The 27,987-nt window shown below is 48.7% G+C and overlaps 1 protein-coding gene across 4 annotated transcripts; it reads right to left on the bottom strand.

The window, feature by feature from the left end:
• Nucleotides 1-832: 832 nt before the first annotated feature.
• On the bottom strand, nucleotides 833-26,845 carry TMEM150C (transmembrane protein 150C). Of its 4 annotated transcripts, none has more exons than XM_069012976.1 (9): nucleotides 26,826-26,845; nucleotides 16,126-16,260; nucleotides 10,871-10,955; nucleotides 9,818-9,871; nucleotides 9,668-9,700; nucleotides 9,503-9,570; nucleotides 6,190-6,317; nucleotides 3,691-3,868; nucleotides 833-3,070 (listed from the first exon to the last, which is right to left on the bottom strand). In XM_069012976.1, exons 2-9 carry the CDS (start codon nucleotides 16,130-16,132, stop codon nucleotides 2,862-2,864), a joined length of 762 nt encoding a protein of 253 aa, XP_068869077.1. In that variant the 5' UTR covers nucleotides 16,133-16,260; nucleotides 26,826-26,845; the 3' UTR covers nucleotides 833-2,861. The 4 variants fall into 4 exon arrangements, with proteins under 4 accessions (XP_068869077.1, XP_068869076.1, XP_068869075.1 ...); XM_069012975.1 differs by lacking the exon at nucleotides 26,826-26,845 and adding an exon at nucleotides 21,431-21,486; XM_069012974.1 differs by lacking the exon at nucleotides 26,826-26,845 and adding an exon at nucleotides 21,423-21,481.
• Between the last annotated feature and the right edge of the window lie 1,142 nt (nucleotides 26,846-27,987).

Genomic DNA, 27,987 nt, shown 5'->3' with positions numbered 1-27,987 from the left:
ATTTAGCCTTCCTGTACTAGCACCAGTGATCCCAGCACCTAAAAGGCAATTTTATTATTTTATTTCTAAACCTGTAAACTGTTTTCCTGCTTTCACCTTCCCCAGTCCTTTCTTTAAGGCAGCAGCCTTGTTCTGACAAGGAAGCTGTACTACCTCCCTGACCGTTTTAGGATTTCAGTTGTGGCTCAGTGCAGGAGTGAGAGCCACAGGTAGGTTATACCTGGTAGTACTGGAGGCAGAGGCAGCCTGAAACTCCTGTGTGATATCTCCACTTCCCCATTCCTTGCTGCTGGCACTTCATGCACGGGTGTCTTGCCCTCACAGCCAGCCAGAATATAATATGTGCATGCTGCCTTCCTGAGCTCTGATCTACACCTACAGCTGTCCCTGTTGAGAGCAGCTGATGGGTAAAGAACAAGGAAGAGGCAGGCACTTGGGGAGGAAACTACGTTGTGCCAGCATGGCCCTTCTAAAAATTTAATAGTAGCAGGTCAGGCTGTGGGGCAGCTAGTCCAGATGCCTTTCTGGGCTGTGTAGTGAGTGTGATCCTGCTCCTAGGAAGAGCCTGCTAATTAGTGCTGTTACAATAAGTGTATCTGCATGGCTGAACAGTCCCTGGCTTCCTTAAGTGATAATGTTAATCATTACACTGTAAATAAATACTCACCTTTTGTTTTGCCTTTGCCATCAGAAAGCTATGCTTGGGGTAGGGACAAAAATAAAGCTCACTTTCTCCATAAAAGCACTTTCTTTAGTGATATGTTTCAGTGTATATCAGTTGTCATTTAGTTGTACTGAAATGTGCTGTTAGAAATACTCTTTAAGAAATGTACAGAGTTATCCCTAAAAACCTGAAGTTCAGTTTGGATTGCATATAGGAAAAGGAACAAAAGGAAGAAAAAATAACCACATCATCTTTTTTTTTTTCCTTTGATACAATTACAAAATCTAAAATAATAAACTGAAAGTATTAATCAATTAGGGGGAAAAAGTCACAGTGGACTATTTACAGTAAAACACCGTTACAACAAATTGCTATTTTGTGCTCCATATGGATTAATGTGTGCCAGTGCAAGAGGATCCCCACCTGCATGTTCTCCAGACTGCCCCCTCCTGTCCTTGCCCAGGAGGAGTTCCCTGGATGAGCCTCCGGGGAGCTGGCACCTCACACTGCTGTGTCCTTGGCCACTCTCAGCACATCCTTCCAGGAAAGCTTTCCACTAATGACACTGCTACAAGGAGGAAGCCTTCAGCTGTTGGCAAAAAATGCTCTGGATTTGTAACAGCTGCCTGAGAATAAGTTTTGGTGCACAGAAAATAAAGGGCTGGCTGAAAGCTTTCTACTTAATACAGTTTGTCTCAACTGTTTCTCCTCTCAGAGGTCTGTGACCTTTGCAGAAGACTGAATGCCCTTTTGCCTTTTCCCTTTCTCAGAAATGCCACAGAGCAGTACAAGTTCCCCTTCAAGTGGCTTTTCCTACCATTTTAATTTCTGTTTGTTTTCCTGCAGCTCAGACAAGATGCAAATGTAAGCTGAGCCTGATTTGTGGAGGAAAATAGGAGCCATGTTCATGGGAGGCAACTCCCATCACTCCCCTGCCCAGCCAATACAGCAGCCTTCCCAAAATGAGGCTTTCAAGTGGGCTTTGAGCTCCTGCTTCTCTGAAAACAGACCTTCTATTTGAAAACCTCCCTTTAGGGAGGGAGAAGCCCTTCTGGTTCTGTTGTTCCAGTCTCCAACCTCCAGCCCTCAGGCAGATCACCCACCCCCTGGGGCAGAACTCCCTCCTGGCACACTGGAAGCCCATTTAAACCTGGGGCAGACTCCGCTCAGGACAACTGGCCACACTGAGGGGCCCAGAGCCCAGCCCAGCATGTCCGAAGTTTGGCTTGCACAAGGAGCAAAACCAAACCCTGTGCCCAGAACCACTGGTGTTGTTCCCGTGGCAGACAAGCCTGGTGTCTCTTAACACAATGTTTTCCCCCTTAGTGAACATAAAAAAAAAAAAGTTAAAAAAAGTTTTTGAAATACTATACATGATGTGTGGTGGAAGCACTACACATTTGGGAAGAGCAGCCTTTTTGGGGTCATCTTCAGAGCACATAGACATTCTCATCTTAATTCAGCACCTCACTCCCACCAGTCCCCACCAGGAAGCCCAGCACAGCACCCCACTGTGTCACCCCCTCTGGCCTGGGGATGATGTGCCTGGCTACAAGGCAGCATCAGCCAAGCCTCACCTCCTGATCGCAGCAGTTCCTTCCAAACCCAGATTTACCGTCAGCTGCTTTCCAGGCTGGAAGAAATGCCTGCCTGCTTGCCATAACAGCCAGTCCATTGGGGTCTTCCACATCTGATTCCAGGTTCTGAAGAAACAGCTGTTCCTGCTCATCCTACCAACTTTCCCCAGTTGGCAGCAAAGAATACAACCTCAGAAACACACGAAAGATGCAGTCTGGTGCCTTGGGAACCAGTGACTCCTGTGGTGCCCGAAGAAGTCTGCTTCCTTCACCTCCTCCTCTGCAGGGTGGGCTGAGCAGAATCTGTCTCAGAGAGGCATCACAAGGACAGGCTGCTGAATGTTTTGAACAACAGGAGTGTGACAGAGCCACTCCAAAAGAGTCACTGGTGGCACAAACTACGCAGCTTGTGCTCTCTCATGCTGCTGCTGAGATGGATCCACTCCTCTTCTGGCAGACACCTCTGTTTGTTTGGCTCTTAGCGAGATAGCCACCCTCAGAGCCCTTTGGCAATACCATCATGATTGCACATGAAAACAAACTCATAAAAAAGTGTAAATGAGGTCATGTTTCACCCATGAGACCACACCTGCCCCCCTCCCCCCCTGCCAGAGGACAGGCTACACCTGATCTGTCTGGTACTCGGAGGCTTCTGATAAGTTTTCGGAAAAGCTCAGGAAGTTTTCCTGGTACTCAGAACAAATGATCTCAAATCTGTAATGCCTGAACTCCACTGCAAAGGTGCCAAAGTAGCACAGGAAGCACATCACCAGGCCCCACTGGATCCTGGAAGCATGCATGTGAATGCCCCGGTCCATAAGGATGAAATCTGGAAGAGAAAGTCAAGGAGAACAAGTGGGAACAGAGACACAAACCAGTTTGAAAGCCAACAGGGAAGAAAATCTGAACAAAGTCACCTGGATAAGTCAACCCATCCAGCCATCATGAAGAGAGTGTGAATGTGATGCCAGAGATGAAAGGGGTCCAGTGATGCCCATGGAGCACAGCAGCCCTCCTATACGGACCACATCTTCCTGGACCCCAGATCAGGGTGATAAACATTTACAGAGGGAAACTTGGGTGCAGACAAGTCAGTGCTTTGCTTGAGCATCCAGCTAGCCAGGGACAAAGCCAGCAAGTGGGGATCTGGCTGGGGGACCCTACCTTCCAGGAGCTTCCCAGTGGGAACTGGATCAGATCACTGCACCGCAGGCAATGGGAACACCTTTCAAACAGCGAAACCTTTCATTCTATTTAGATCCCCTGCAAAATTGTCCCTTTCTGTGAAGTCTGGAAGCATACTCTACACAGTATGGCACTGAAGTAGGATTGTGTCATGAAGACAAACTGAGTAGCATTCCTAAATGCTTTGAGATGCTAGGGCCGGTGTGAGAAGAGCTGCTGCAGAATATGATACCTGGCTTCCCAGGGAGCAAGACAAAAGGATACAGAGCACCACACAGAGGGTGATGCTGGCTGAGAGAGCCACTCGTGGAATCCCAGCTTTCCGCCCCTCATTCTTCAGGTTGATCTTGAGGGTAAGGGCAGACTGGATCCAGCACGCCAATGTCCCGAAGCCAAAGGTCAGCAGTGTGCCCACGATGTGGATCTCCTCATCATTGGAAAGCTAGGAACAAACAAAACGGTGATTGTGTGGACACAAGAGGAATTATCTGATAGCTAACTGGATTGCTGCTGAGGTGGGACAGGAGAGAGTGGGGATCACTGGGGTGAGAGACAGAGATGCTGTATCATTTCTTCTGGCAGAGGTGTAAGGTGTAACATAACCAAGGTGAGTTGACAGCTGTCACAGTCAAGCAGATCTTCTGCCCAAAGCCCAAAAGCACCATGGAAAATGCAGTTGCTTGAGGACTGTCTCCACAGCTCCCTGACAAGGCTCAAAAATAAATCCTTCCTTGGCTCGAAGTGATGGCCAGGGCGGGCAAGGACAACCCACTGGGTCTTGTACAGCTCCCTGCAATGGATGCAAATTGTGCACCTTCAGTGCTAGCTGCAGGGAGCAGTGCTGCCTGGGGAGTGGGCAGCCAGAGCCCTGACACCCCCTTGAGCTAGCACAAGCCAAAACACAAATACATGCTCCTGGTTTGGCAAGTTTCTCCCAGCAAATTTCCTCTTCTGCCCATCCCTGACCACTGGGGTCTGAGGTAACATGAACCCAACCTCTCTGGAGTGCCAGTGCTTCCCTGTTCCTTGGGCTTCCCTGTCACACAGGGCTCAGTGACTGTGCAACACTGCAAGGCAAAATGACAGCCAGGTTCAACTAGCAAGAATCTGCAAAGAGATCCCTTGGGGCTACAAATCCAATCAAAAAGTCCAGCATGGACTTAAGCCAAACTATTTCCCTTTTCCCTCTGCCTCTGAGGCATTTCTAGAAAAGAAACTACCAGTCTATAACTTCTCCCTGCAGCCTTGATTCCTGTTTGATGATTTAACAAATCCCCATCAAATAAGACACAATCTACAGGACAACAATCTAGTTGCTGTCCCTCCACTGGTATCTCCCCTCCTCTCTACCCCGATTTTTTTTCAAGAGTAGGTCCAAATAATAATACAGGTAAAAATGGGATTGAGCTACCTTTCCCAAGATAGCCAGCACTGCAAGGGACTTGCAGGTATAATGTCCCTCTAAAACACCCAATGTATAATTTTGAAGAAATATGACTTAATGCCATATTCAGCTCAGCAGTCAGGCAGGGAGAGGCATGGACAAAGGTCTCATTATGACATGCTTTCATGTTTGGCAAAAGATGCAAGAAAGGGTACAGATAACTAACAATGAATGGATAATTAGAATCAGATATCAGAGAATAGAATCAGAATTTATAGACAGGCATTATTCAAAGCATCTACTGTTAAATTACAATCATTTGCTCGGAAGAGTGAAAAAAGGAAGGAGAGATTGAAACTTAGTGCCTTAATATTCTTCTCAGAGGTAGACAAAGCTGTTACAAAGGCTTCATAGTTCCTAGCTGGGAAGCTCCTGTGAGAAAACAAGACTCTGGGTTTTGGGTTTGTGCTGTGGAGTTAGTAAGACCAATCCATAAAAGTCAAATTATCTCACACCTCATTCAAATAGAAAAAAAAAGTCAGCTGTTAAGGACACCAAGTTCCTTCAATAACTGTACAACCCAAAGAGGTCCTCACCCTTCACAAAACAAGTACCATTTCTGCATTAGCTCCTCGTCATGCAAAGCCAGGGGAGCAGCCAACCATCACTGACCTTTCTCACTTCCTGCCATTATTGGGGGTCATTACTTGCACCCCAGTGAGAGGCAGAGCCTCAGAGTCAAACCCACGTGCCACTAACTCTAATGCCTTGATTTTCAGTGCAGCCCTGACAGACACACTTGTGATCACAGGGGACACCCATCCCTACAGATGTGGCAGGTGTTTGTTCCTATAACGTTGCAGGACAGAGGGAGAATGGGAGGGCCGCCATCCAGACACCCATCACATCCGGAGAAGTCCTGGCACTCCTCTGCTGTGTCCCTCTCCTGGCAGGTCTGAGGATCAGCAGAGGTGGATTTAAAGCAAGATATGTTTTAAAAGAAGGACACGGAGCTGTCTGCTAAATCTGTATGGGCATTTGTGCATCTGTTTGCGCAGATGTGTCCGCAAACTTCCCGCTCAACCCTTTTACCCAGGGCCATCTGTGCCAGCTCCCAGGGCTCAAGAGATTCAGGAGATTCCTGCTGTGGCTCTCAGCATGCAGGTGCAAATCCTGCTGGAAACATGTGAAAAGTGATTGTGGCCCTTCATCTCAGCACACAAGGGGCAGACAGAGGTGCCGGAGCAGGTACAGGGAGGGCTGGGGCACATGCTTTTCCCGGGCTCACATCACAGGCTGTTCAAAGACCCAAGCAGATCCCCTAGAATAGCAGGGAACTCACATCACAGACAGAGCAGTCCAAGCCTGCAGGGCAGTACCTGAAAGTTGCCGAGTAGGGTCATCCCAAAAGAAGCCAAGCACAGTGCCACCAAGCCGCTGATGTTCAGCCAAGGGGTGAGCACCTTTGGCTTCAGCTGAATGAAGCGCAGGACAGCCATAACAAGCGCTGGGAAGGAAACACAAGGCAAGGGGTATCAGTAGGTAGAACCTGCTGCAGCAAACGCCTGCCTGGGGGCTCACAGCCCCCTCCTCCTCTTTATACCTGCAGGCCAGCAAGCTCTGTGCTTCTGCATGGTGCCCTCCCACTTAATCAGGGACAAGACTAAGCACAGGAAGCATTTCCCTTGTAATCCAGATGCACCAAGCTCCAGGCTTCCTTTCCTCATTATGCTTTGTCTGCAAATTTTCTGAGGGAAAGAACACCTTCCTGCTTGCCTGTGAAGCTTCCACATACACACCACACATTCACTTAGTGGCACCTGCATTTGCATTGCTTCACTCCACTCAGGAGTCCTGAGCTCTCCTGGAGGAGGTATGTCAAACCCCACTTTTATTAAAAAGCATATGAATGGCACATATTCCTGCATATGGGGTTTGCCATAATGCCCACTGCCTCTTCTCCTCCTCTGGAACAAGTTCTGTTGCCACAAACATTCCATGAAGAATGGAACAACAGTCCTTCCATGCTTACAATTCTCCCAAGCACCACGGTATGTGACAGATGATAGATGTGATATATCATACGTCGTATGATATGGCATAACCCCAGAAGATACTCCAATCATGTATGCTTGCCCTCCCTAGGGAATGCTGCATGGAACAACACAGAAAGTCAGGCAATCAGTTGGCCTCCAGATGGGATTCAAACCAGACCATTAAAAATCAATTTAGTTGAACAGGGAAACTTGCTTGCTGTCAAACACCTTCTTATGCTCATGCTCAAATTGATAGCGTGCAGCTCATATTGTTGTAAATAGTTTGCCTTAGCAAATTAGATCTGCATTTTCCACAAAACCCCTGGTATAATATCAAAAACATGGTTTAGGAAAATAAGGGCACTGTAAGTGACAAATATCCACTTTTACCCAAACTGCATAAGATATTTGAATTTACTCTCTCACAGTTGCTCTAGTGAATCAATCCTTAAAAATGAGAACTTCGTTCCCCCCCAAAAAGAGGACTCCTACTTTTCATCCCCAGGCAATTGTTTGGGACAGCCACCTGTGATTACTCAAGCTCACGTACAGGAACTTTTAAATTTCTATTTCTACAATACAGACTCCTGAAATTATGTGATCTTTTTCTAAAACCTGATGGGAATGACAAAAGGGAGTTAAAAGTATGCCGTGCAAAATAACGGCACTTTCAATTTCAGTCATTCCTACATTTCTAGAATGTTTCTGTCGTTTTCCTCTCCTTTGACATAACTAAGGTGGGCAGAGATAAAAGCTAAAAGCAGCTCTCAGAAGTACACAAATACAGCAGAGGAAAGTTTGACTTTATCCACAAAGCAGAGATTAGAACAGAACAGACTATTTCTGTTGGAAGGGACCTAAAACAATCATTGAACTCCGCTGCCTGACCAATTCAGAGCTGACCAAAAGTTAAGGGCATTGTTATTAAGGGCATTGCTCAGATGCTTCTTAAACAGTGACAGGCTTGGGGCATCAACCCTCTCACTAGGAATCCTATTCCCATGTTTGACCACTCTCTCAGTAAAGAAATGCTTCCTAACAGAGAGTCAACAGCACCTCCCAGTTTGGGATCACCAGCAAACTTGCTAATGGTGCCTTCATGTCACTCATCCAGATCGTTGATAAAAACATTGAACAGAACTGGCCCTGGAAATGGCCCCTGAGGGACAACCACTGGTGGCTGGATGCTAGCCAGATGCAGCTTCTCTACAACTCTGTGAGTCTTGCCCTTCAGCCAGTTCTTCACCCAGTGCACTATGAACCTGCTGAACCCACAGGTGGACAACGTCTCCAGAAGGTTGAAGTGAGGGACAGTGTCAAAAGTCTTACTAAAATTCAGAAACACTACATCCAACACCTTCCCTTCATCCACCAGGTGTGTGGCCTTATCATGGAAGGATACTGAATTTGTTCAACAGGACTTTCCCTTTGTGAGTCCATGATGACTGTGCCTGGTGATTGCACTGTTCTTTAAATGTGTCCATATCATCTTGTCCCTAATTTTTCCAGGAAGTGAGGTTAGACCAACAGGTCTGCAGTTCTCTGGGTGTTCCTTCAGGCCCTTCTTGAAGGCTGGAATAACACTGGCTGGCTTCCAGTCAGCAGGGCCCTCCCCAGAATCCCAAGACATTTGGTAGATGATAGAGAGGGGTCCTGCCCTAACATCCACTACCTCCTTCTGTACTCTGGGATGAATCCCATCTGGACCAAGGGACTTGTGAGCATTCAGCTGATACAGCTGGTCCCTGACAATTCCAGTGCCCACAAATGGAAAGTCTCTGCTCCCATGCTTGTGATCCTTCAACTCAGAGGACTGGGCAGCCCAAGGTCTATCAGCATTTTATTAAAGACTTAGGCAGAAAAAGCATTGAATGGCTCTGCTTCTTCTTCATCCCTATTAGCCAGGTTACAGCCTTTTACAACTATATGTCCAACATTTTCTTTAGGCATCCTTTTGCCACTGACATACTTAAAAACACTCTTTTTGCTGTCTGAAACAACTCTGGCCAGTTTCAAATCAAATGGAGCTTTGGCCTTTCCTGTCTTCTCCCTGTATATACAAACCACAGCACTGCAATCTTCCTGCAAAGCCTGACCTCTCTTCCAGAGCCCATATAATGGCTTTTCCTCTTAAGCCAAGCTGGTCTTCTCCCCCACCCTTTAAGCACAATCTCACACAGTGGGATTGCCTGCTCCTGTGCTTCTAAAAGTTCTTAAAGACTGACCAGCACTCATGGACACATAAGCCCTCAAAAGCAGATTCTCAACATACTCTCCTAAGTACTTCCCTGAAGAGCTTAAAGTTTGTTTTCTTGAAATTTAGCATTCAAAATTTAGGGATCAAAGCAATTCTGCTTTGATCCCTAAATTCCATTTTTGTCATTACAGCAAAAGTTCTAAACTCAACCACTTCATGATCACCAAGGCCAAGACAGTCACCTACCACCACACCTCCCACAACACATTTGCAGTCTGGAGGTTGTATTTCCCCTGTTACATTTCTTTCTTTGCAATGGGAAGAAGCAGCAATCAAAGTGTACAGTTCAAAAGACTTCACATCATCACATTCAAGAAGAATATGTACAGGATATTACTTATGTTCCAGTGACTCTTAAAACAAGCAGAAAGAGAAGGAAACTCCAGTTGTGGTTCCTACCTAGAAATGCTGCCATGTTCATGACTTGACTAAACACACAGCTTGCAGGAGGTGCATCACCTGCAATACTTGAAAATATAAAGTGTATCATTGTAACTCTGGGATGGCAAAGACACATAAATAATAAACCATTAATCAGTACTTGGAAGAAAATAATTCATTTACCTTATATAAGGCGGTCTTTCGGGACCAGGTTTCCTAAGAGACATAGGCACAGGAAAAAAGATTCAAGGTTTTCTTTCCCATTTTTCTTTAATTGTTTTATTACTTTAAAGAAACAAGTGATTGAATATAAAGCCCACAAGCAGCTCTTACCTATCTGGTACACTTAGTGGGAGAATTTTGTTGTCTTCCACTGCTATAAAGTACCTGTCAATAAAAAGGAAAAAAGAAGGAAATAGTGTAAAATTTCATCCCAGCTTCCATTCCAAATATCACTCAAACAACACAGTAAGTGTCTCAAAGCCCACTGGCAGGATCTGCTGGAGGAGCCTGTGTTTCTCTCTGCTCAAGTAGGCAGTTTTGCTCATTTCTCAGCCTGTGTGCCTTCCTTTGTGTTGCATCTGGTTTGTATGATTGAGTAGACAAACAGGGTCACTGAACTGAGCTGCCTTAAAAATAACCAGCCAGGGGAATGTTTTCATCTTTAGTTTGAATTGTTTTGATTCATCAGGTTTACTATAGTACTCCATCCACAAAAGCTGTTTTAATAGAGAGGGGATGGGACAAGAAAAACAACAAGCAATAGAGCTCACACAAAAGGCTTAAGCTGCCCCTGCTGCTGGAAAGCAGCATCCATAGACCATGGCCAAAGCCACATCCTACAACATAACTGCTTCTCAGCCTGAGCATAGCTGCAGATCACACATTCATCACTCCCAAATTCATGCTGCAGTCATCTGCCTGCATGCTCGGAGAGAGCCCAGCTCAGGGAAGTGCATGTCATGTGTGCATTTCGGTAGGAAGCATTAGGGAGAAAGTGAGAAGTCAGCACTAAGCTGCTGGCAGGTTGTCAGTGCTGGATGCTGAAGATTTTGAGTTTCCACGCCAAAGCAGGGCCTAAGTGTTTCTCCAAGAGCTTTGCTGAGTCATTCAAAGAAAATGTGATTAAAGGAAATTTTTACATTTTTATCTTTCTCTTTTCAGGCAGCTCCCAGTAAGACATATCAGGAAGAAAGCAACTTGGCTTGGGGAGCACAGAAACTCAGAGATAAAAATGTGATCCTGCAAGCCATGAACTGCCACAGACTGGCCCCTGCCCCTATCATGTGCGGTCCCAGCCCCACAGTAGCTCAAGGGCAGAGCACCCCCAAAAGACTCTCCTTAATGAGAAGCAAGCTCCCACATAACCAGCAGGAGATAACTTACACTATCCATAATCCAGCTGATGTAAAGAGGGTAAAGACAAGAGGTAAAAACATCCACATACTGCATTTCTTCCCATCCATACCTGCTAGAAACAAAGAACAAAGTAAAAACAGAGGGCAGAGTCACCCATCCTCCTTAGCCCTCCTCTTCTGAGAGCAAGAAGGGCATCCCCACAGCAGGTGCCAAGGCACCGAGCTCCTCACAGCCACAGCAAAGCTTTCCTGCAGTCACTACTGGCATAAAGGGTTCAGCTGCTGCACACAGGCAGCATGCTCCACACAGTTTCTAACAACCAAGGCGCTGGAGCCAGGAGACTCTTCAGCCACACCTACAGAATTGGAGTGGTTTTCAAAGTACTTCCCTCAAGGATTTTGTGCAAGGTGACCACAAGACCTGCAGCTCTGATTCCCAACTACTTCCCGCAGGCACAAGGCAAGGCAGCCTCCTACCCAGGGTCATTACCAATTCCACACACGCTGCCTCAGCAGAGCCTGCAGCATGGAGAGAGAGGGATGCCCGTGCTGTCATAATCCCCACAAAGCACACGACCAGCTCCCGTCCTGGCCACAGCAAGCAGCTAAAAACAGTGTCTGGCCACACACAGAGCGGAGCCAAGCTCCAGCGCCGGCACCCAGCGCGCTGTCAGGAGTCGGGATGAGGCGCTGCAAACAGGATCAGCTCTTGACATGCAGGCACTGTGAAACCCTGCATGTGGCTTAAGGGTGCTGCGGACACTGCCTCCTGAGGAAGCATTTGTCCTCCAGGCAAGATCATGCTGGATGAGCATCTGGAATGCCAGGGCTGTTCCTGTAATATGTGCAATTCAGAAACACTGCTGTGCTGCGGACACAAAGAGTCCCATGTCTCCCCGTGAGACCTTTGATAATGGATCAAGTATTTTCTCATCCTTTGTCCTCCTCCATAAATGTTCTTCCAAGCATCAACACAGCCAAGAGACACAAAGCAGAACAACACGAGGCTCACAGCTCCAGCACCTGCTTTACTTTCACCAGGGCAGCAGCACCTGTGCCCCTGTGCTCTGCCCCCGCCCCTGCTGCAGGGCAGGTCTTCCCTGGGGTCACCAGCCCCACAAGGCATAGTGAGGCACCCTGGGGTGCCACGACAGCTTGGAGATGATGGCCTCTCATTAGAGCCTGCTGGCACTTGCAGCTCAATTACCTCATCCAGGTCCTTAAAGCCATGACCCTTCCCTTTGCCCCAGAGAATAAAGTACCTGAATTGTCATCCTCCTCCTCTCAGCTCCCCTGGCCTTCCTACATCTGCAGCACAGAGCCATGGTCTGCTCCCTGCTGTGAAGACCCAGAGAAGAGTCAGCACCCTCACCCTGTCGCAGCAGCCTGCAGCTCACTGCTCCCCTACGGCACCAAAGCTGCAAAGGACACGCTGGCTGGACTGCTCAGGGCCCCAGACTCCTGCCCTGCCTCACTGGGACAGAGGCTGAAGGGCTTGAGTGAGGCTCTCCACACCCTGTAGAAGACATGGCACTCTCACTCTTGCTCTACAAGTCAGCTATCTTGTTTTCCCTGCAAATGAACTAGCAGGGGTACAAAACCACACCCTGGCAGTGCCAGAGTCACACCACACTTGCCCAAAACCATGAGGCCATGATTTGGTGCTGTTTGTACAGACAGCCTAGAGTAAGAGAGAAAAGCAACCTTAAAAGACAGAAGAGCAATCAGATAAGGTCTCTTCCCTGACCTGGAAGCAGAGAGAACTGCAGACAAGGAGCATGAAATGATGCAAGTATTAAGTATGCTGATTTAAAAAGCAGGCAGCTCCAGTGTGCATACAGATCTTTAGCATGGTGTAACAGATCAGAAGAAATTATCAGTGAGGGGGACTTGATCTCCCATCTCATTTCTATTCCTCTCCTCCTGTACAGGAGACACAGCATTTCACAGCTCTGTTCCCCGCACAGCTCCTGCTGTCGTGCTTGCAGCTATTCAGCAGCAATATATCCAGCAGCAATGCAGCAGCATTCCTTAGCTGGTGTTGGATGGTGCTCTGGTACTGGAAGACCCATGACAGCAATGTCAAGGACTGTTTCCAGGGGGCAGCTGCCCCACATGCCACAGGACCGTGTCCCTGACAGCCCCTGGCAGCACAGTGCCCAAGTGCCAACGCCCCATGCAAGGCAGATGTAACTGTGGCCAAATTGCCCTCTCCTGCCTTGGCTGAAGAGAGCAGGCAGATAACATCACCTCCTGCCCCTGTCTGCTCAGCAAGGTAATTACTGCTGTGCTCAACTCTCCTCTTGTCTCTGGTGGTGGCTGGGCTGAGCCAAGGGAACACAATTCTTTCATGTCAGGGGATGGCACATCTTACTTACCCTTCCCCTTTGGAAAGGTACAAAAGTTTCATTTACACAATAAAAGCAAACACCAGCTGTAACACCTATCCTCATTAATGGGTTGCCATAGCTCCTCCACCTCCCAGCATGGAAACTTCACAAGCTATTTCAACACTGTCAGTCATGCAGAAAGGAAGGTGGCAAGGGCTTTTCCCCCAGGCAGAGCAGTGAGGCAGCACACAGGGACAGGGACTCCACACCAGAATGAAGTGGGGAAATGTGAAAATACTATCCAGATAACCACTGCTCTGTGCTGAGCTCTAAAATGGAGTGAGGCCAGGACTAGTGCCCAACCTTCCCAAAGTCAGAGCAACATGGCTACAGACTCACCCCCTTGGAAAACAGCCCTCTGTTTAATATTCACTGTGCCACACTGAGTCCCCTTCCATCAGCCACTAACAGAAATTGACATCTGAAATCATTGCATATTAAATGAATGATCAGTGCAGAGCACAGTGTCCTGATGGGAAGCTGGCTCTGTAGTTCCGACACCCTAATTTCAGCCAGCTAAAAAGAAGGAAGCCACCTGTGTCTGATGGATGAAATACCAAAAGTAGGGAAGAAGGGTCCCTTTCCCCCATGTCCCCAAACAGCAACACCTTTTAATATTGGCCATTGGCACAGCCCACACATGCTTGGATATGTTTCAGCATCCCCACGTGGGCAGGGGATGGTTTAAAAACAGAGCTCAGCTCCCGCACATTTCTCATTTATTCCCTGCTGTGTTGTTCGGGTGCCAGGAACAAAATTACATGTAATCCCAACTTCTTCCAAAGGAGAAACCCTAAGCATGTGCCAAACCTGCCTAGCATTGCACTAGTGTTCAGCAGACATAATTCTCAGCAGCTGCCTTTGGGTTAGCCTTGTCCTCTTCAGGGATGTCCCCAGTGCTTGTATCTTCAAGCTGGGAGACCTCTGTGCACACTAAGACCAGCACCTCTAAAAGCAGACAAGAGAAGGAACAAGAGAAGAAGGAACCCAAACATCATCCTCTCCTGCAGCACCACACCAGTTTAGCCAAAGTAAAAGGCCAAGAGTGATAGGAGAAATTACCAAAATTCTTTACGGGAAATGTAGAAACAAATTCTTTGACAGTTAATTGCTCCACGGGGATGACATAAAGCCAGCCTTCCCCTCCACAGTTCTGTTCTGCATTGCTGCCATGACCAGTGGTGCCAAATCTGAGCAGTCAACTCCAGCTGGCAACAACAGCAATCTCTGCCAGCCCATGTTCTCCCAAATAAACACACTGCATCCAACAGGCAGCTGGTAATTTCCCATGCCCATTCGTCTTCCATTTTTAAGGCTTGCACAGGAAGGCCTTCAGCGACAGAAAGCCCTCATGGTGCAATGGATTCACAAAGATAACAAAAACATTCTCAGCATCACAGCTGACCCAGCCCACCCTCTCAAAAGCTCACATGTGGTTTTCCAGTCCCTCTTGACACACACTCTCACACCAGCACTGCAAAACCGCTGTTGAGGTGTGCTCCTGCTGCCAGCTAATATGAGTCAGGGTGCAGAACTGAAAAGAGTTTCTCATTAGCACTGCCCCAGTGTGTGTCTTGAGATTTTCTCTCAATGCAAGCTTACTCATCTCCAGTTCCATTTTTATGTCTAAATCTGCTTAGACTGTCAGCTGCTTGCTCTGCTTTTTTTACCATTGCCCCGCTATACACCCTCAACCAATTAAGCTTCCTTTCCTCTAATGTACACACTTCAATTACAGCAGGCAGTTCACCAAACATATACTGCTGCTTGCTCAAGGTTCATTTAATATGGACATCTTAATTTCATCTGCCAAGCAAAGTTAGAGGCTCCTCCTGAAGTTGCTTTCACCAGAGAACATGAATGTAAGGAAGGACAAAATTACCACATTAACAGAGCCATACATCTTTTTTTAAGACTAAAGCATGCAGATGCATTTGAAATGCATAATAAGCCAGAGCAACACTCCTGCATTTCACAGCACTAGGCCATGGGGTTATTTCAGAGAACAGGAGCACTGGGAGAAGGACACTGTTCAAAACATAGAGCAAGTAATGAAGAATTGCTGCCAGTCAGCAACAATAAAAGGGGAACAAACACATTCTGTCTTTTGGGGGAGCCCACTATAGCTCTCTGTTGGTTTTAAAAGCAAAAATAACCACAGTCACTTGATACCTAATGACTGTAACTGAGTAGATACAAACCAGCACATTATATAACCTGCCACCCACAAGCCACAAATGCCAACATAACAAAACAGGGCGTTTTCAGGTTTATCTCAAGGTTTCCAGTGTGAGTGCACAATGAGAGAGATAAGATGTGACAGAGGCTTGTAAATACGTAACAAAACGGTGGGATAACAAGGAAAGAAGTGATCCCCTCTGTCAGCAGGGTATGATGTTCTGCTTGCTTCAGGTACCCACCTACCTAACATCTCACAGATGTGCAGAAATGCCATTTTCATTTTATTTATACAAGAGGAATGGGAAAAGGTAAAGACATCTCCGGGTTGTGCATGGGGGAAGCAGGAGATGCGTCAGTAATCCTGCAACAACGTTGAGAGGCAATGTTTTCAGCCACGGCAACATCAGTACACGTTTCTTGTCTCATTTCACACACTGTGACTGCATCCAGTGTGCTAATGAAATGCTCTGGCCAACATAAACCTATCAGAGATGGGCCAAGCGCAACAAAGAAATGAAACCTTCTAGTCACCAACAAACAGGCAGAAAAGGACATACTGATAACCACAGTGTCTGACCCAGAGATATTCCCGCAGCACTGCTGGGTCCCGAGGCCAGCGCACCCCACTGTACTTCAAAAAGTGCCCTCGGTTTTCTGCTTCCTGCTGCCCCACAACCTTCACCCTCAGTCACACATGGGTGTAAGTACTTACAGGCCATTTAGCAACCAGTGCTGAGCTGCTGTGTTACAGCCAGAGACGCCGACTGTCAACTCTTGTGGGCTGAGTCTGCCGGTCTCGCACTTGGCGCTGCACGAACCAGGCACGCCCCGCTTCCAGACCACGCTCCTGGGTGTTAGAAAAGAAAAATTAATATGATTTGCCACCACAGGACCAAAGGGGTGTTCTGTAGGCTTTGACCCACGGACTTATGCCAGATCACACTGATTTCCACGAGGTCCCACTCGCACCATGAGCAGGGTTTGGGCAGTGGTAGCCCTCAGCCTGCAAATAGGCAAAGGAGGCAGAGAGAGGAGCTGGGTGAGGCAGAAGGTAACATCCAGTTCAGACATAAGGAGCTGGGGCAGCAGGCAGGGAAAGCAGGCAGGAGCAGCCAGGGTGAGCTGGGGAGAACTGCATTTTGCAGGTGCTGTGTGCTTCTTTGCCCCAGGGATCCCATTCTGCTTGGGAGCACTCACTGCAAGATTCAGCCATCCTGGCTCCTCCTGACCTCCTGACAAGCCAGGTGGCAACCAGCTCCCAGTGAGTCCTCCCAGTGTGTGCTGGACTGCCCACACCCAAGGGCAGATGCTTTACCACCTCTGCAAACGCAGATGTTGAGGAATACACGTAGTAGCTTGGTGAGCAGCTACAGTGGAAGCTGCAGGTTGTGGTGGTGGCTGGAGCTGCAGGCAAGGGGCTGTGACCTGGCACCCACCCTTTACCTAGCACAGGGTATGGGGACCTGTGGCACTGGCCAAGGGTGGCTGGTCACCCAGAGACTCCACAGAACCAAATAAACAGCAAGAAGGCCCCAGACTAAATACCACAATTGGAACTGGTGCACAGACTGTGAGGATATAAAAGCCTGGGGATTCTTTAGTTCAGAGTCCCCCTTACCCAAGGCACCAATTCAAGCTGTCATGGTGTTACTGCACCATGATTAAATTACTTAAAGGGTCCAGACCTCTGGGACTCTGCTATGGGAATCCTGGGGTCCAGCCAGTGAGGGAAACCTGACTGACTGTGAGTGTGGGATGTGTGAGGAGTCAAGCAGGGTACACATCAGTTTAATGGAACCCCATGCTGTGAAAGGGCTTCAGTCCCAGCCTGGCACAGTGGGAATGTGACTGCCAAAGTGGCTCCTGGGTGGTCAGACAGGAAAGTTTCCTTAACACAGAGATGTTCAAGACTGGAGCCACTTTCACCAGACTTCTGAGACACAAGGGAAATCTAGCAGAGTCTCAACACAGACCAAACCCATAGTCTCACACCACCACCACAACCACAAGGGCGTATCTTCCCCTTGAGAATCCTTTGGTTTGGGATGCTTGTGAGAAGGGCACTTACCTTAAAGTCCCAGCCAATCCCCAAAGTAAAGAGCTGCTGGAAAATGAGGAGGGCTATTTATCTCCTCAAAAAAAAAAAAAATAAAAGACAGCAAAGCTCTCCCAGCTTCAGCTGTGCTGTGAGGAAAGTCTCTGAAACCACCTCCTTGCTCTGCAGGCAATACAGAAATGCAGGCTGATGTTATGGCAAAGCCCAGGAAGTCAGAGGCACTGTGCAGACAGGCTGTCCAGTGACTGTCCTCCACCTCAACCACCCCAATCTAATGACCACAGTCTGAACCCACAATAAGCAGAATGAGTGTTTCTTCACCCATAAAGTACAGAGATCTTGACAGGGTATTAATAAATTGATAGACGTGTTTTATTTGCTCCTCAGTTCCAAAAATCACAAATGCCTCCAAGCATTTCCAACGTGCATGAGCAAGCAAAGCCAAGACACCGGAAGGGGGAAGGAAGTCTGCCCAAAAGGTTTGTCCCATTATCAGGAAAACAATGTAAGTGTTGGGAGTGGCAAAGAACACTTAACAGGGAGGTGAAACCTCATGTGTTGACTTACAAATAGCTTTGAAGGTAAGGAAAAACAGACTAAGCCAGGGGAACAGACTTGGCAGAACGTTATTCCTGATCATACTGTCTCCTTCTCCCATAGTTTATGGATGAGAAAGTACACACGCTGCAAGGCCAGAAAAATTCCAGGTTCCCCGGCCTTTTCTACCCTGCCACTGTTTTTTTCCCACCAAATAGAAAACACAAACTCAAGCTACAGAGCTTCTCATGAAGTGCAAGCAGGGCTTCTCCCACCTGTCTACCCTGTCTTTCATCTCTTTTATCCCTTCCACGCCTCTTCTATTCACCTTGTGGAAGCACAAGCTCCTTTCTTCACTGCATTTTGCAGCTCTACACTTTTGGAGAGACGTACAACTGTCCCCAGAGCAGCATTTCCTTTGGTAAATGCAACTTGTCACAGGGAAAACACCCCAGGCCTGAGAGCTGTTAGGGACTGTGGCAGAGCATACTGAGCTTTCTCAGGACAGTTTTCCCTCACCAACCTCTTCAGCCTGAGGACTCACTCCTCCTCCACAGAAAGAGGTGCCTCTTCTTCACATATTTACCACCAAAGCCCCAGAGGAGCAGCAATAAGGTGATGGCCCAGAGGGTGAGCTACAAGGAATGGATGTGCAGTACCCGTGACTTGGCTTCTGCCACTCCACTAAAGAGGCCCCTTCTGGCACAGGGATTGTCTTTTGACTCTGTTGACACCTGTGGAAATCATTTTCCCTGGGAGACAAAGTACAAGGTAAGCAGTCATGCACAGGCACTTCTGTGGTGTTCACCACTTCCTTGCCAGTATTCCTTACCTGTAGGAATTAGTTACATTTGTTTATCAGTGCCCCAAGCTGCTACAAACATAAGCAGCTGTTTGTAGGGTGTTTGGGTGAGCTACAGTAGGAAGGTGCCATACAGCGTTTCCCCTCATGCAAACACAATGCACAGAGGGGAGCAGGGAACAGCTTCCAGCTGTTCAACAGGGGCCAAGCCTGTGTGCCCAGCCCCTACATTGCATCCAGAGGGATTAAAACTTTTAAAGTCTGTTGAAATATTTTCAGAGACAGACCTCTGAGAGCATTCAGCTGGGCCAAGACCACACTGGGGAGGCTCTCTCTGACAAAGCTGTGGCCATCTTCAGTGTCTTGGCCAGGCAGAATCCACTCTTGCAGTTCTGTGGTGCCAAAACTGAAGGGCCACTGGTTCTTCTGGTTCAGGCAGCCACCATTATTAATACCAGTGGTTCCTCACGGGAAGTAGGAAATAATACAGCGAGAGCAGAAGTTCTCTCCCTAAGTACCTGGACCTGCCCCAGCTCAGGAAATTGCAGGGAGGATGCTGGACACTCTCTCCACCATTGCAGCACATCAGCCCACATCCTCCAGGTTTTTGCTCCCTTCCCTTTGCTACCCATGGGAGAGGCAGCCCAGACCTCTCCCCTGCAAGCAGGGCCATCCAGAGGCAACCTCAACATTAAAAATGTACAATAAACCCCACATGAGGCAACCTATAGCCATTTTCACATCCCTCTCCTCCCATTCACTCTGCCCTTCTTTCTCCACCTGTTCCCAATGTGTTTTTCTTCCTTTTCACTCTCATCCTGCCCTCATCCTTCAGCCTCAGGTGACCTCTTCTGCAACCTGCAGGGACCCAAGGCGAGGAAAGACCTTTGCAAGTCTTCTTGAGGCAGCAGAACCCCACAATTACTCCCATTTTAGGCAACAGGGCCAGTGATTTGCTCGCTGAGAGGTCACACTGGAAATCAGTGACACAGAGGAGCACGCGCTCACAGAGTGCTGGTCCAAGCCTTCTACTGCAGCAGCAGCCACCACCCCCTACCCCACTGTATCCTTCCCAATACATTGCTTAGGATCATCTTTCTCTTTTCTCACAGACCTTTCTCAGCTTCTCTACTCCCTCTTAACCTGCAACCGCAGTTCATTGTTTCAGCTTGGACTGCAGGATTGGGACCCTAAAGCGTCTCTGTTGGGGCAAACCACAAACTTGCAATCTCAGGCTGCCCGGAAATGGCTGGGGGAAGAGAGAAAACCATGGACATGACGTTTCTTCCAAGAAAAAAACCAACTGAAAACGTTGGTGTTCTTGCAAGCACACATCCCTGCTCTGCATCTGGAAAGCAAACACTGCAGCACAAGGAATCTGAAAAGGGGAAATGAAACAACTGCACTTTCAGCATCCAGGTTCAGAAAATGCTGACAGCTGGGCATGGATAATCACAAGAAAACAATTTGACTTTTAGTAGTTCAGCAGTGAAATCAGGAGCAAGATGTTTGTCAAGCAAATAGGAGTCCCCTTTCTTCATCCCATTACCCAAAGGCAGAAGGTGGGCAAGAATCAAGTCCCCTTCTTTTAGGCACTGTTATCTGTTTGAGCAAGACACAACAGGCAGGCAGTGTAAGGATACACCTTTCACACACTGCCCTCCTCCATATTGAATTGCTAATCCTAATTAACTATATGTTCGTACATTGCTATGGCATGAGGATTGTGTGAATGTTGATCAGACAACCCAAGTGTGGGTCACTTCCACAAGTAGCTTTGTTTAAAAAGGAAAAAAAAAAAAGGAAAAAAAAAAAGCAGAAAGGTTAACTCATAATTTCTGTAACCTTTATAGATTAAGGGTTCTGAATCAAAGGTTTGGCACAAGGATGATGCTCTAATTAAAAGCTAAGACTGAGATCCCAAGCGACCCCATTATCACCTTGGGACATCAGCACCCAGCATCTTCCTATCACTCAGAGAGAGGCTCTCGCCCTTCCTTCCCTGAGGGAGCACAGCACAGCTGAACGGCCTTTCTTGACACCTTAAATTTCCTCCGCGAAATTTAACCAGACACAGCCTGCATGTCCTGACAGGACATCCTGACAGGATCTGGGGAAAGCTGGACCTGTCCCACTCCACAACCTCAACCCAGGTGAGCTTCTTCACAGACCCCTATGCAGCAGCCCGGCCGAGGACCTTGCCGAGTTCTGTCACCACCACATCGCTCAGCGCCCAAGGGACGGATGTCCCAGAGGGATTCATGGATGAGAGGGATGCCGAAATCATGACCTGGCAGAGCTCTTCCACAGCTGGATCCTCCAGGCCCTGGGTGAAGCGGCTCTAATCCTCCTACCCAGCCCGTGTCTACCTGCGGTGACACAGGACGCTCCAGGACAGGCAGCGCGGGGGTCCCGGCTCCTGCCGCAGGCTGCAGCCCCTGCCCCGCCCGCAGCTCGAGGGCTCCCCGGCGGCCGCGGGCACCCGGACCACGGCCGGGGCGGGGGCGACGATCCGCGACAGGGCGGGGCGGCAGCGAGACGGGAGCGGGCGGGAGGGGGTGTCTGGCACTCCCGGCGCAGGCTCCCGGCCGCGGCTCCCGGGAGCGGCTCCTACCTGCGCACCTGCGGACGGCTCCGGCTCCGGCGGCGGCGGCGGCGGCGGCGAGCGCGGCCGGGCTGGTCCGAGCCCCAGCTCCGCCGAGCCCCGCCCCGGACGGGCGGGTCCAGAGCCGCCGCGGCCACCGGGGGCCCCGGAGCAGCGCGGGGGGGGGGGAGGCGGCTACTGGAGATGGAGCCGCTGTGTCGCTCTGACCGCGGGTTTGGGATGCTGGGATGCCGTCACAGTCCCCCCGGGCGCTTCAGGGCATCCCCCGGGCACGGCCAGCGCCACGCCCCGTGTGCAGCCGCAGCTCCGCCCGGTGCCGCTGTCTGCGGGCCGTCCCCGGTGCGGCCATGCGAAAGCGTCCCTGCTCTGCCCGCGTCCCTGCCCGCCCTTCCCAGCGCCAGGAGCACCCACCCAGCCTGCGGCTCTGCGTGCGCCCTCCGCTCCGAGCCCCTGGAGGCACCGGGGAGGGCTCGCCGCACAAACCCCGCATCTTTGCAGCCCTCCCGGGAGTGCTGCCCATTTGGATGGGTATTTTGAAAGACCTCAAGGAAGCAGCCACCCAGTAGCAAGAGACCCCAAGAACAGCTTCTTCCACCCCTTTTCCCTTTCCTACTGTGGTGGGCTTTGTGATCTCTGTAAAGTATCTCTGTGGATGGAATTTTGAGAAGAAACATTCCCAGCAAAACAGCTCGGTGATAACCATTTGGGACTGTTTCCTGGAGTGGAGGGATCCCATCACTGTCTGATCTTCATGGGATTAAGTCAACATGAATGCTACTACTTCTTTTTCCTCTTCCTCCCATCCCCCTGTGTCAGGATAACTGATGTTATCTAGCAACTGTGTTGTTTGTTTTCCTAAAATCCAAATAAGGTAGCACTTACACAAAATTTTGTCCTGGTGCCATCACTTACGAACCAACACAAAACAGACAGATGCCCAAATCCATGTCAGCCCCCAGAACAGAGTTGAGTTATACATCAGCAGTTTATCTGCATTTCACAGTCTGCCCTTCTAGCAAGGAGCACTCTTTCACTCGGCAGGTTTGGCCCTCATGGAACACTGAAAAGATTTCGTGTCACTGATCCCCAGGGACTGAAAATCCTTCAGAGTGCTGATCCTCAGAGCAAGCACTGCACCAGCAGGTCCCCTGAGCCCTTTCCAAAGTGGCTGCATCATCAAGGGAGAGGACAGACGCTCCTACAGAAAGGCATGTACTGTGTATGCTTCTCGGTGTTTTAAAGGCTGAGGGGGCTATTTTTAGAGCCAAAATAACATTCTTCCTGCTTTGGTATTTCAAATCCTATGTTATCCTGGACTAATAAATGGTTCCTTGCAGCACTTGCTTTTTTTGCAACCCCACGAAATCCAGAGATCTTGGCCAGGTTTCTCCTCTGCCCCATGGCACTGCAATGCTTCGGAGCCAAAAGTGACTTCCAGACATGGCTTTCCTCGGGCAAGGAGTTGCTATTGCCTCCATGTCACCAAGAGAGGCCCCAAAATCAGGTGCCTTGAAAAAAATACACTTGAGGTATCAGCATTAACCACATCCCTCCCTGCAAGGCTTCTCATGACAGCAAAAGTCAGGGAAGCTCACTTTAAAAGTAATAGAGAGGAGGTCTTTGAATCCCAGCACCCTCTGGCTTTCAGCAGCTGAGGTTGAAGAAAACCTTCTGTCAAACAGGTGAGAAGTGAGTGTTCGGTCCCAGTGATTTTGGTCAGAAAGGAAAATGCAGCAACTAATGAGAAACTGCCTTAGTCACTTCACCTCTGCTGTCAGCCAATACTGGAAAGGAAACAATGCACCATATGGGATTTTAAGGCAATTTCATTTTTGGTAAACTCTGAGTGTCTGAGACATTTTGTTCACAGTTCTTTTTTGAGCAGATGGTGTCCCTCTGAGTGCTGGAAAACGCATGATGCTGACAGGCCCACCAAAAACCTATTACAAATTAAAAAATCACAGCTTGAAAAAAGGGCACAGCCTGGGGACAGCAAGCATGTGCTGGAGCCCACCCAGTGCAGGAAGCAAGAGAGATGCAGGCAGGCATCAGCTGTTGAGGGGTGATGTTACGAGGGTCGATGGAGACATTTCCTACAATCGTTTCTTCAGGGGACACCATGGGAGGAGCAGCCCCTCTCCCACGACCCTCATCCTGCAGCATCTCCCTGTCAGGGGTGTGAGGGTGCAAAGGGAGGTAAGACACGTGGGCACGTTGTGTTGGAACTGCATCCCACAATAAGGCATCACCTGCCTCCCTCATGGTAATGCTGCACATCCCAAAGCCCACTGCAAGCTCACGCTGACCTGTGGGAAGAGTCTCTTCTCCCACATCTCCACCAACACTGCCTTGGCAAAGTCGAGTAGCCACAAGTGCCTGCCCTCACCTTGTTTGAGGTTACACCTGGCTTTCCCAGGGGTGGATGTGCCAGAGGCTGACAAGAAGGCACAATTGCAATGACACTTCTGGGCAGATGTGAGGATGCTCCTGGGGTGCTGTGAGCAGCGTTTGAATTCTTCTGTCCCAATCTACACTGGGTTTTCCTGCTGGGCCACTGAGACCCACAGGGGATCTCCCTGGCAATTTTCCTGGATTGCAAAAGCAACCTGCTCCAACACAAGCAAATGTTCCCAATTACAGCTTTGCTTTGCTGTCTGTTCATTAGTATTTCCGCCCCTGATGAATTACAGCACATGTACATTCCCTGTCCAAATTTCACCACATCAGTGCTCTTCACGAGGAGTGAACTGCAGGCCACTCACATCTGCTTTCTTCCAGAGACAGAGAAGTGGGAACTCTGAGCCCCCCATGTCCTGACATCAAGTAGCAGGATCAGGCCTTGGCAGTATTTTATTTTTCATGTGAAGGACAGGACCCCACAGAGCTAACCCCTGCCCTTGCAGACCTCACTCACAGCTCAGGAGGAAGCAAAGCAACATCATGCCCCTCTAGTTGCAGTCCTTCCCAGGGTGATACTACCATTGAAGACTGGCTGTGGTTATTCTGGACTGGATTTTTTGGGAGGAAAAGGTACACAGAGATGAAGAAAATGGAAAAGGGAACTGCTTTGAGTTTGCTTTCATTTCTGGGAGATACGTGTCTTTTGAAAATACATTTGCAACCTTTTTCTCCTGTCCTGCTCCTTTCAGCTCCAAAGCTGGAGTGAGGCCTGGCAAGAAAGGTTGCCCACCCAGAAGGAGGAGCAAGGGGGAAAATGGGCGTAGGGATCACTCAGCAGCAGCCATTGGAGCTGCTCCACACCCTGATGCATGTGTTAAATACAATTAAAACTGTTGAAAGCCAGTTAAAACTGTTTCTCAGTTGAAGTGTTAACCCTTATTTCATTAGCTAGATCAACTCTTATCAAAGCCATCTGTTCCTTTATTGAGCTTTTCAAATATTGTGATAGACTTCATTTCTCCAAATGCCCTGCTGATAAATAGATGCCATCTGAGCAAGCGCACCTGAGGCTTGGCTTTGACAAGCTGTGCTCAGGGTAGCTGGAGAGGCAGTGACCTGCAAAGTGCACTCTCTCACCCTAAAGAAACATCCCCAGATCCCACCCCTATGAGATGAAGCTCTTCCCAGTTCACCCACATGATCCCAACCAAGAAAAATGCACCTAGATCAGGGAATGGAACAGCAAATTGAAGAGACCCATTCCACCTAACTGCAGCAAAGTGACATCATTTAAATGTTAGGAAAGGAAATGGAGTAAATGGAAACAAAATTACACATTTTTTTCCATAAAAAGAGAAGTAAAAAAAAAAAATACTGCTGTGATAGCAAATACATGGGATAAAGAGGACTTGTAGTCAGGGTGTGAGCTCTGGGGAAGAAATCTTGCAGTGCCAGAGTACCAGTGTGTGCAGCTGAGAGCTGCAGCCTGGTGTGCCCTGGCCCCAGTATGTGTGTATTCCGGCCTGGCAGGAGGACAGTCCTACATGAAGCACAGAAAATGCTGGGGGGAAAAAAAGGGACATTTTTTTTTCTTTAAGAATAATGACATTGTGAAAAAGAAATATTTCCTATTATCCTGCTGTAAATGCTACTGGAACTGTGTCAGTCAGGAAAATTTAGCAGCCACAGTTAATAAAAAGGTTAGGCATGCTGTGCAGATGTGGTAAGGACCATTTCACCTACATTTCTTATCTGTGCTGCTCATTGGAGCCTTTCCTCCAATCATTTTCCAAATCCTGCAGGAGGGATTTTTTTTATTGTTCTGCAGGCAGGCTTTGCTGCTCACCTGCTTCTCTTGGGCAGTAGATTTATCTTTAACAATGCTTGTGTAGGGCAAGGCCTTTACCTGCCCTGGGGCCATACCTTTTCTCCTTGCCCTGTTGGCTTTAACCTCAGCTTGGCCATGGGCGGTACAGGAAGGGGAGAGGCAGTGGCACAGCTCCTGGAGTCACTTGTCTGAAATCCAGGATGGGAATTCTTTCATCATTTTCTCAAAAAAAAAGCCTAAATCAGGGTTTAACTCTCCAGGGAGTGGGGCAGCAGGAGATGGACTCAGCAAAAACAATGCACCCCATGTGCCAGGGGTGATTTAAACAGCAACAGCCTCCAAACCATCCCGTGGGCAATTTTGCCCATGCAGGGCCACCCCAGGAGTTCTAAATTTTTCCCCTATTCTCACCTGTTTAGTCGGGCTTAACCTGGGTAGAGGTTTTTGACAGAGGTTTCTGCTCCCAGGCCAGGCACAGCTGTGCCAGAGCCTCTGTGGGAGCTGGGGCACATGGGCACATGTTAGCACTTGCCTCCTTTCCGACTGGGCTTAGCTTTCAGTTTTGCTTTTCATTCTTCTTTTAAGATAAGATCTTATGGGAAATTGCACCTTGATTCCCATAAACACCCAGAACGTGGTGAATGCTCTGTAACACCCTTTCCACATAAAGGGTAGAGCTACAAAACAGCCTAGGGGCAAAAATATCCAGGTAATACAAGTCCAGCCTGGCCATGCCTTTGGGACCACAGTCTGGGAGCTGATGTATCATCAACCTCCCTCCAAACTGAGAGGCCTCCCAGCTGCAAATACCCTAAACATTGTCCAACCCCATAAATCAGCCACCACACTTCCAGCCTTGCACGGATTCTCAGGCTCACATGGACACAGGAGATCTTTTAGAAGATCTTTTTTTTCCTAGGAGCCTCCCACCCCAGCATCTGAATGTGATACCTGCAGGCAGGCCACATTTCCCATCTGCTGGGGTTATTTCTAGAAAGCTGTGTTCTGGCTGCCAGCCAGGGGACAGCAGTTGCCTTGCACTTCCAAGCTGCAGAGGGATGCAGACATTCCCGGGGCTTACCAGGGAACAGCAGAGCCTCTGGAGGAAGTGGGCTGAGCAGAAATCCACCCCTCACACCCCTAGAGTGCAAACCCCGATGCATTTCTTCAGCGCCAGCACTCACCCTCTCCCTGCAGCATTGCTCTCAGGGCACAACTTCAGTGCCAGCAGGTTTTGCTCATGCCTCCTGCTCCAGGGATTACCCCAGCCCAGCCCAGCTGCAGCAAGGATGGGGTCAGATGCACCTGGAAGTTTCTCTGCAGTCAGCCAGCACAACCTTGGTCTCACCTCACACTTTGACTGCTGTGTTTGTGCTCTGCCCTGACAATTGATAATAACATTGGTTATTATCAATAACATTAACCAATAACATTGGTTATCAATGTTTGCATAACCAATCATGTGCTGTAATTTGGAGATTAAATCCTCCTCTAGAGATTGTGCCAAGTCCCAGGGGACCCAGGGCAGGCTAGCATTCCCTCGAGCCACCCTATGCCAGAAAGCAGCTAGCCTGCTTGGGAGTTTCCACTTGGAAGGAGCACACAGCTCCAAAGTCAACACTCCATTTTGTAAGGGGCCCACCAGTTCTGGGAAAAGAGGTAAGACTGGCCCAGTGCCTGCTGTGTGCCAAGGCTGAGAGCCTGGAAACACTCAGTGCCACGGTGCATGGGGCAAATACGTGTTCCCACTCCTGCATGCTGTTATTCCAGATGAGTCAACGTGCCAAGAACAGAGTTAGAGACAACACAGGATCAGGCACTGCCAGACCATCAGGTCTCAGAAGACAGTCAGTGTGTTCCTGGTTAAGTGCAACCTACAGCCAGCCACCAATCCACCAGCAGTCCCTCAACACTTCTGCATTGCTTAGGAAGCTCTAGCCAGGTCTTTAACTACCAAATCAGCAGGAGAAGTGCCACAGACCACAGAAATAAGCGCAGCTCATGCCCCAGCACCTACCCTACCAAGGCTCCACAGCTTTCCCACATCACTTCATTCAACAGTGGATGGATCCAGCACCTACCCAGGGAAATGGCAGTGGCCCTTCCTGCCTCCCACAGACCCTACATCTTCTTGAGGAAGAGAAAACCACACTAAAGAACATGACCAGAATAATTTAAAAAACCAAAAAAACAAAACAAGTGAGCAAAAAGTTCAAAACAAACACAAAACCACAAACAAATAAGCAAAAAACCAGAAATGCATGGAAGTATTCCTTGTTTTACCAAAATTTGAGGCACCCTCTTTAAAAATCTATTTTTCCTACAAAGCCTGACACTTTTTTAATC

Source organism: Aphelocoma coerulescens, chromosome 4 (assembly GCF_041296385.1).
Source record: "Aphelocoma coerulescens isolate FSJ_1873_10779 chromosome 4, UR_Acoe_1.0, whole genome shotgun sequence".
Classification (NCBI taxonomy): domain Eukaryota; kingdom Metazoa; phylum Chordata; class Aves; order Passeriformes; family Corvidae; genus Aphelocoma; species Aphelocoma coerulescens.
Note: the sequence above shows the minus strand (reverse complement) of the source record. Positions and strands in the feature narration are given on the sequence as shown.

Excerpts from the sequence above, each read along its gene's own strand:
- TMEM150C (XM_069012976.1), bottom strand. Across the intron at positions 9,571-9,667 it reads GAAAGACCGCCTTATATAAG|TATTGCAGGTGATGCACCTC; the intron begins GTAAATGAATTA and ends TATATTTTCAAG. Across the intron at positions 6,318-9,502 it reads GAACATGGCAGCATTTCTAG|CGCTTGTTATGGCTGTCCTG; the intron begins GTAGGAACCACA and ends TTTCCTTCCCAG.